General features: G+C 39.3%; 1 protein-coding gene across 1 annotated transcript in view; it reads right to left on the bottom strand.

The window, feature by feature from the left end:
* LOC104532437 (von Willebrand factor D and EGF domain-containing protein) overlaps window positions 1-514 on the bottom strand; it is a gene marked incomplete at both ends in the record, with an annotated part of 138,878 nt that extends 138,364 nt beyond the window's left edge. Inside the window, one exon of the mRNA XM_029087386.1 lies at window positions 330-514. Coding sequence (XP_028943219.1) covers window positions 330-514 — 185 coding nt within the window. The remainder of the gene's footprint in view (window positions 1-329) is intronic.
* Between the last annotated feature and the right edge of the window lie 8,867 nt (window positions 515-9,381).

Here is a 9,381-nt window from a genome sequence, read left to right as displayed (position 1 = left end):
CAGGTTCCAGAATCTATTCTTAAAGGAACAGAATTGCTTGGAAAAAGTATAACTTATGGTGATATATGTGAATTACTAAGTATCTCTCTTTAGAGTTGGAAAACACTTTGTTTTATGTTTGAATAATGCCCAGTCCATAGGGATCCTGGTCTCTGACTACTGCCCTTGGGTAGGATAGTGCTATTATTATTATTATTATTATTATTATTATTATTATGGGAAAAGTGGTTTTCTATACTCTATACAAGAGTATAGAAGTGGCTGGAAAGGAAAACTACATCAAAGGGTTTATTCAACTTCACCAGGGTTAGTGCTTAAGTTTTACTGACTTCGACACATCTTGTTGGCATTTCTGCAGGCCTGTCATTGATCATGAAACGGTACCACGCTGGTGGCAAAGAGTGGTCACAAACCAGGTCCTGAATTGCCATTCGCTGCAGCTCCAGCGAGTCAAACCTGGTGCTGCGGTAGGGATTGCGGAGGATGCGGTGTCCTTCTGGGGAGCACTCGGGAGCTGGAAAGGGAGAAAAAGGACAATGATTAAATAAGTTAATTCAATTAGATACTGTTAATAACCGCCTAAAGGGGGGTACATCCTCTTATGTTCAGGTTCTGTTTAGGATAGGGCTAATTTTCAAGGCAAATACTGGGAAAAGATCAAATTTGGAATTAAATATTTAAAATTGGAAGTTTGGTAACATCAAGATTTTACTTATCTAGATTTTCATCAAATCTGAATCAGAACCAGAAACCTTAATCCTTTGACTGTGATGTCACTCTAGTGTTAGGGATTAACATCTGAATCACTCCTCCTCGTAAATCAAGTAATGTTTTGAGGTTCCAAAGTCTTGTAATCTTTGAAAATGTATATTTTTTTTAATTTAGTTTACTATATGCATGAACATTTTAATCACAATATAAATTTATGCTCAAGTATAAAGTGCACATCACATACTTTTAAGTACGTATTTAGAATAATTAAAAAAAAAAGCTAAAAAGAGAAAAAGAAATGGTGAAAACCCATCAGTCTTTCGGTTAGGATTTTAGAAATAGGCTCAAGTTAGGCTTGCAAATATTCAGGGCATAGGTCAGGCTCACCTGAGGCATGTACCCGTAAAGCCAAATGCAGCAGAGCTACTGTGCATGCATCACAAAGTTTGAATCAAAACTACTGCCCCTTGACGTATGTTTATTTATATGCCTGCCCTGTTTATTTTCATGTTTCTTGATTTTTTCCAGAATATTCAGTTTATTCATTATTTATTCAGAATATTCAGAGTATTCCAGAATATTCAATTTCCAGAATATTCTCATCACCTAAGAAAAAGGAGCCTTGCAGTGATTCTATTAACATTTTTTAATTTTCAAAAAGCTGATGATGTAGAAAAAAGGGCCTGTTCTTGGTTATCTTCACCATTTCTCTAGGAGGCAAAGTCCATTTTTGTTGTGTTAGCACTGCAGAGTGGGTCACAGGAGGAGACCAAAGTGAAGTTGCTCCATTTTATGTATCAGCAACAGAAGGCTCAGCTAATTTCTTGCTGCATTAATCTTTAATTGCTAATGATGATGTAAGAGGCAGAGAGCACAACGCAGGGATTGCACAACCTGGTTTCGGGAGGGAGCCTGGCAGTTGGCAAAATCACCTCTTTGCACTGTCAATAGAGCATATTTATGTGACACTGTTGACAGAGGATAAGACCCCTCCCCATAATATAATTTTTCAAATGTCACTTTTCAGATTATAATTCTGCTTTAATGTTACGCCAGTGGCACTCTGAAACAGATTTATCACTTTTATTTTATTGACAAGATACTCAGAAGGTCAAAGTCAATCCATTTATGGTACTATTTTTAAAGATTATTTTTATTGTGCCAAAGGCAAGGCAATGGTGTACGAGACAAATGGGGACAGAATGGAACGTAATGGAGCCTTTATTGCAATTTTCAGGGAACCAAACTGTCAAAGCTATAGTGCAATGCTAATGCAAAATTTGGCTGAATTAATACAACTGGCTTTTTAAATAAAAAAAAGAGTGCCCTAAGCTTTTCTTTTCTGCAATAAGAGCCATTTTAGAGAGAAAACGCTTGGAACTACTGCACTTCTAATTAAATCTGGGATCCAATTCCCTCCCTCAGATGTCCTTTCTGGGGATTTGGGCCCAGCAGTGGGGACCACATGGAGACTGTCCTTTGCCAATTCCCAACCCAAAGGAATAAGTGACATTTCAAGAGACCAACTATTGGAAGCAAATGCAAAGTTTACCCTCTATTTAAAAATGCAGCCTCTTGCTGACCCCTTCAATATTACTCAGTGCTTCAGGAGTGTTAATGGGAAAAGGACTTTGGCTCGTGGTGCCTTTTGCTTGCCTCAAGAACCCACTTTCTGAACAGAAGATTCTAAGAGGAAACGGCTCTTTGCACAGTATTGCCACAGGAATCCTGCAAGAGCATTGTAATATAATTAATTGCATTCACTTTCTCAAGAATAATAATATCAAATACTCCCTTTAAATATAATTAATAACATTCTGCTCAATATGTATTAGTTATAATCCAAATTCACACAACATGTTTTGGTCTTACCGATGATTAACTGTTCTGTCTAAACAATGCAAACATATTAGGCACTGAGACATGGCTAATTATTTTCCATCCTTCTCATAGTTTTGTTTGCAGTAATTTAGGAAATGCTGTTTCGCATATTAACGTTAGAGGAGCTGAACACTGTGGATGGGACTTGCAAAGGGCAGGGAGGGACTTGGAGGAGCACATGGGGGAGGCATGAAAGGTTGGTAAGGAGAGGGGTGTTCACCCATTAAATTTAATGGGGAAAAAAAAAGCCATGTGTTTGCTCCCTGAAGAGCATATATGTGAAGCCCTCTCCCAAGCAGCCACCACCTCTAAAGGTATATTTTGTTCTGTATTAAATGTCAGAATATATTTATATACCTGTGGCTGGGTTAGTTATGCTTGTGGGCTGCCGTCGAGGAGGCAGCAAGGCAAATTGATCTGCTGTCAGCTCCCCTGGAGCCAGGCTGACAGATTTTGTTCTCAGCCTGATGCCGATCAGACCGAACCACACCAGAGTCGATGGCAGTGTGCTGGCACGAAGTGGGAGGGAGCATAAGCCAAAGCTCACCCAGGTTTTGCAGCAAGCCAGGATGCTTGCAAACAATCCCTCAATTATCGACTTTCCCTTGTAAAATGGTGCTTATTACAGCCGTGTGACAGAGGCATTGTAAACTTTTACATGTAGATTGCAGGCCATGGTACAAGTTAATTACTATTGCCTTTCTGGCAGAAATAAATAAAAAAAGACATCACTGTAATCAGGCTATATTATGAAAATGTTATTTAAAAAAAAAACCCAACAAAAAGATACAGTTGAGCCCTGTGGGTTGTTCACCTGAGGGATGCCTGCCTGTACTTTCTGGTGCCTGCAGCTAAGCTCTATAATCAGATGAAGCCTTCCTCTTCATTTTTAATTAATGACAAAGATGCTGATGTCAAGATTGTGTGCAGTGATGAAGTACTCAATATCACAATTGTCCCCCCTGTTGTGGGGAACAATTAAAGTCCACATCCATGCCTTGTACAAAGTGGCTGTTACTCTGTGATGTGCAGGCTAGATTGCCTTTAAAAGGAAATATTTATTTCTTTACATAGGAGAAACATATAAATTTAATTTAATCACCCAGCTCTATTCCTACAATTGCATTAAAAGGGCTTATGAAAGAAAAAAAGAAGCTGTCTTTTCAAGGAGCTGAGTGCTTATCGTTGTTATGACCATTCAGATTTCCTTCAGGAAGAAATTAAACTGCAGTGAGATTTTGTTACTCTTGGTCCACAGTGGTGTTGGAATTAAATATTGTGTGGTAGCTGGTGCTTTAGTCTCCTGCAAGGAGCTTCTTCTTGAACCACCATCACCCTTGATATAAGCAAGGAGCTGTTGCTAAAACATAAGGATTTGTTTGAATCACTAGACTTAAAGCTTTTTTTTTTTTTTTTTCCTTTTTTTAAACCAAACAATTTTGTGGCAGCAATTTACTGCAAAGAGACACCAAGTAGCTCTTTTTAGGCATGAAGAACAAACAAATAACAATACCTGTTGCAGCTGCTCAGTTAAAACAGCATTTGAATAACTCTGGTGGCATGATAAAGCAAGTCCTGTGGGGAAAATCTGTCTCTGTTGAAGCCATAAGGAAAGTTGCTGTTAATGCCTGGAGGTTGAGATTCACCCAACATTAATGTGTGGGAAGCTGTTATGTGCAAATGAAACCAAGGGCAGCCTGTGGGCTTGCTGGGAAGAGGAGAGCCTCCTGCAGAAGGCAGAAGCATCCAAAAATATCCAATGGAAAATGAGCTGAAAGAGTATCTGAACTGGTGCTTCACTGAAATACAGTTGTGGACCTGAGGCTTGGTTCTCAGCTAAAGGAAATATCAATGATACCATGGCTGGAGGAACACCTGCACAGCAGTAGAAGCTGGGGCCAGCAGCCCAGGACCCTACTCTTGGTGGGTGGCTCAATATTGTACTGGGGAGGACAGAGGCTCTACTGAGCTTTACAAGGGACCAGTCAAACAAGAGTTTGGAAAAGTGTTTTTAGGGCATTTCTCTGGGATTCCCCCAGCACAGACCACACATTTAACACCTTAAACATCTGCTGGCAGGAGCTTATTTCGAGCAGGTTGGTAACTGGGTGGTCTGCAAGCAGCTGAGCCACCTGTGCAACTTCATGGGCAGTGGATTCAGTGGGAAAGATGCTGCTGTGGGGACCACTAGTCACCCACTCTGTCCATCCTGGCTGATGGTAATGGCCATGGAAGGAAGCATCAGATACTTCAGGGAGGGGTGGCAGGAAAAGTGGATTGGTAGGCTGAAAACTTGAAAGGAAATAATTTGCTAAACATTTGCTTTTATATCTAAAGGCAGGTGAGGACGGGTGTGACAGAGCTCTATCTGTCACTCTTGCTCCCAGTAAATATCAGTGGCTTATGTGGAGGAAAGTTTAAGAAGCTGTGAGTTTTTGTTTGTTTGCTTTGAATAGCGGCTGCAAATCAAATAATATCAATAGGTGATGGCAGCTAAAAAACCCTGAAAGAAATATAGTCCATAAGCCTGAGGTGCATGTTTGCTTTGGGCAAAGCAGTGCCAGCCACACAATATATTTAAAGGGCATTCTAAAGCTCTGGGAAATAGCTTGTGGGTTGCAAAATTATTTTAGTGTGGAGGGTGAATGAACCACATTACACTAACCAACAACATCAATTGTTGATGTGCTGTAACTTTTTTTTTTTTTCTCCAATTATGTTAGCAAAAATATGAGTATTTTCAATTTGTATGACATATGGCAAATTTTTGAAATCGCTCCCTGGCAGATTTTCAGGTTTCCACTTCTTGTTTCTTACTCTAAAATCTGTATCAGAACAAAACATTTTCCAGAGTGTTTGAATTTCTTTTCACAGGAAAACTATGAAAGATTTTCATTTGGAAAAATCAGTCCGAAATGCATTGGCTGTTAAGCCATAACTCCAAATTAGTTGCAGACAAAGGATGCATTTGCTTTCTTCTCTTGCCACTTCAGAGAGAGAAGGAAACCTTCTAATGACCAGCCACTTCCACACCCAGTGTCTGCATTTCACTGAGGTAGCAAAGCTCAAGTGAATACTTCTGAAGCTTTCAGTGTGTCTATGCCATCGACTTACCCCTATTATGATTTACCATACGTGAAAAAAGAAATGGGTCAGAAAAGGAAGGCAGATGTTGGGAAAGATAAATTCTTTCCAAGCTCTTAATGGATGTGTTCAAAATAACAGCAGGACTCTGATCTGACAACATTTTAAAACTTATTTTGGTGGATACAAGTTCCAGATGAACAGTAATCTATTAATAGATAAGGCATTTGTAGCTAAGAAACATCAGATGGTGTATTACAGATGAAAGCTGCTGCCTTACTTCAGCAATATTTACTAAGATTTTAATGCAGTTATCCTGTATGCTGATGACAAAAAATTTATACCCAAGAATATTCAGAGGTAAAAACTTGCTGTGCATGCGATCACTACATAAAAATGCTTGAACCATGCATGTTCCTCCGGTAGGTAAAACATAATAATTTTATAAAATCCTTGATAGCTAATAAATAAAGCTATTGTCAGATAATTCAGAAGCAAAAGAACCTCCTACTGAACTGAAATGATAAAGCAGCACATTGTATAAACATTGCATACTCATAATGGCCAGGTCTTGAACAAGTCATAATGTGTTCATAAGATGAAGTTGATAGGGATAAATGAACTCTTGTGTAAAACGAATGTAATTATAGAAAATTTGACCCAGGAAGAGGCTGAGCACCTGCTAAAAAGAATAAGACATTTTTCATACATATTATTTGTACTGAATAAGAGACAGAATAAGGAAGAAAGAAAATCAGGCCAAGCAGGAACGTGGGGTTTTTTTAGGAGTCTGCTGCTTAATGTTTCCCCTTAGACATTACACTGTTTTGAAAATCAGATGTCTTCTTATAAACCAAGCAACTCAGCATACAATTAAAGACTCTTACACGTTTGTCTTATAGAGTAAGGACTCTTCTTTCGATGCAGGCTTTAGACTGTTCAACTCTAGGGATCTGCTATGATGGAAACAAAACATAGCCCACAATACTTCCTCCTACATTGCCCAAGTGTGGTCCAAACACCAGTGACAACAGCAGCGATGTGGAAAGAGATCTCTTTCCTTCTTCCCTCAGTCCCATGGATGGTGTATACAATGTCCTTGATATTTTGTACTTACAATATAGATACCTGAAATTCTTCCTACAGATTGCTCCTATCAGACAGGATTAGTGAGTTTATTGCTTAATTCTTAGTTTGTTTTTTTTTCCTCTGCACAAAGGCGATAGCGTAGTGCCCTGAGAGAAAGTGTAGTTGGGAAAAAAAAAAAAAACCCTTCTTAAATCTCAAGATGTCATCTGTATGATATATCCAAGTTTCATTTGCCTGGGAACAAGGTCACTTATCCTGGTCTTTTATGAAGTAAAGCAATATACTATTGACAAACCAAGGGCCAACAATCAGTTCCAGAGAAAACAGTTATTTATTCATGCTTGTATCTCTTACCTTGGCTTGCACTTCTGTTTTTAACTTGTGGTTTAGAAAGGAGGAATTGATTACATGAAACTTCTAGCCTGTGTTTCCCCTGAATGCTTTGCAGAATAATGCACTACATACAGCTCGCTCAGAAGTATGCAGACAGAGGCAGCTGTGCATTTTGCAAGGGGCCATTAGAAGTGTCAAGCGGGACTGATAAAGTAGGTGACAAGAGGTCCCTGCAAGAAATGGGAGCAAAGTCTGAGGAACTTCTGGGCAGTTTAATGTGGAGTTTGGAGCACTGTCACAGGAGATGTGCTGAAAAGTGCTTTCTTCTGTGCTCCATAAATAGATTGAAAGAAGCAAGTATTTATTTTCTGGGACAACAATGCATGTGTGGCCAACTGACTTGGATAAGCCATGAAGTTTCTAGCAGAATTGTTTTCCTTTAAAATGTGTTGGCTTCCAGGACTCACTATCTGGAATCTCTCATTAATGTGAAAATTGCCCACGAATAACGTAGTGGGTGCAAGAAGGATGATACATAATCATATGGATAAAAAGCAACAGGCAGCTGGACAGGAGAGGTGAAGTCTGTAGATCCTCTGCTTTGCAAAATATAGCCTCATCTGTTGAATGTGCCAGTGAGAAAAAGCAAGAAAGCCAAATTGTGTCAATTATTCTATTAAATTTTACCAAGTCTCATCCTCACTAATTCTGTCTTGGCTTTGGAGCCAGGAAGGCTGAGCATCTGAATACAGAAATCACAATTGCTATGTCAAAAGAGAATTAAAAACCTCATAAATTTCCTCGAGTTATCTTTAAGTTAATGATGATGTCTTTAAGGACTTCTGAACAATCAATAAAAAAAAAAAAATTATAATTATTGTTATTGATTGGTCTGTTTTGCTCTCATCCTTCAGAATGAAAAAGTGAAACAAAATGAAAAGGTTCTTTCTTGCCTCCTAATCTCAGTTGAACATACACTTGCAAATGTAGCATTCCTAAATAGCAGTAGCAAAAACGAACTCTCATGTTTTGATTTTAGAACCCACTGGGCTCTATTCAGATGGAAATTTTATTTCCATGGTTTACCCCTTTGAGAGCTGGAGCTGTTTCCATGCCTCAACTGCGACGCAGGCTAATTACAATTTGCGAGCTGCACATTTTTCCAGACTGCTCCCGTGGCAAATGCTGAAATTTGGCCACATTTTCCCTCCCCAATTCTTCAATTTAATTCTGCACGTGGATGATATAGTGTTAGGGAAAGTGTCACCACTAACTTATTGTTAGTGCATCCAGGACGCGGCAGAGACAGGCAGAAAGATAAGGGGACTCTGACTGAAGGCAGCTTAGTGCTGCCAAATGCCAGATTCGTGCGTGTGTCCTGGGTGTGATTTAGTTCCTAATATATGCAGGGTGACGAGGCAATTTTTCCTGCTATTGTTTTGCTATTATTCATCGCTATTATTCATTCCATTCACTGGCACAATAATGGTTTCGGCAGCCACACACTCCTCACACGTTTATAATGGGCTTTTCTGACAGGGTTTTGACATTTAGGAAGAATGGTTTGGATTGCTCTGGCTTTTGGAGTAAGGCTCTATTCGTTAACCTTCTGCAGCAATGTACATGGACATGGTCCACTTCCCAGCTAATGCACAAGCTTGAAAGGATCTCACCACCTTCTTACCAAAATCCAGGTCTTTAACCGTGTCCTTCATCCTCTTGTATGCTGCCCACTCTTTGAAACTTGGAGAGAGTTGATGCAAAACAGGCTTGAGCAAATAGCAGCTCATACTGCCAATGCAAAAACACCTCTCATGCATTATAGCACTTTGGATGGATTTAAAAATATTAAAATAAAAGGTCATGAGCTAGAAACACTCATCAGCCTGCCTGACCAGCCTGATAAGATAAAGCTGTGTGCTTCCAACCATGGAAGTGTGACATTAAGTCGAATAGATTTCCAGGAATCAGGTTTATCAGCAATCCTCACTGTTTGTTTCTTCAACATTCAAAATATATGGTTTCTGTACACGTAGTTATAATTATCTTAAAACTTAAAATGCATTCGTGCCTTCCTCCTATAGAAACAGGACGGTCAGAACTTCAGCCAGCAGTTTCCCTCAACCGTGGTGATATTTCAGGGGAATCTTGTACCTCTGGTTGTGGAATATACCACCCACTGTGCATCTAGCACTTGAATGAGATCTGTCAATACTTTTTCATGCTGTGAAAGAGCAAGACTTTCAGTACCTACACATGAAAACCTTCAGATAAATGCATTTA

Source organism: Antrostomus carolinensis, unplaced genomic scaffold, assembly GCF_000700745.2.
Source record: "Antrostomus carolinensis isolate BGI_N321 unplaced genomic scaffold, ASM70074v2 scaffold771, whole genome shotgun sequence".
Classification (NCBI taxonomy): Eukaryota; Metazoa; Chordata; class Aves; order Caprimulgiformes; family Caprimulgidae; genus Antrostomus; species Antrostomus carolinensis.
Note: the sequence above shows the minus strand (reverse complement) of the source record. Positions and strands in the feature narration are given on the sequence as shown.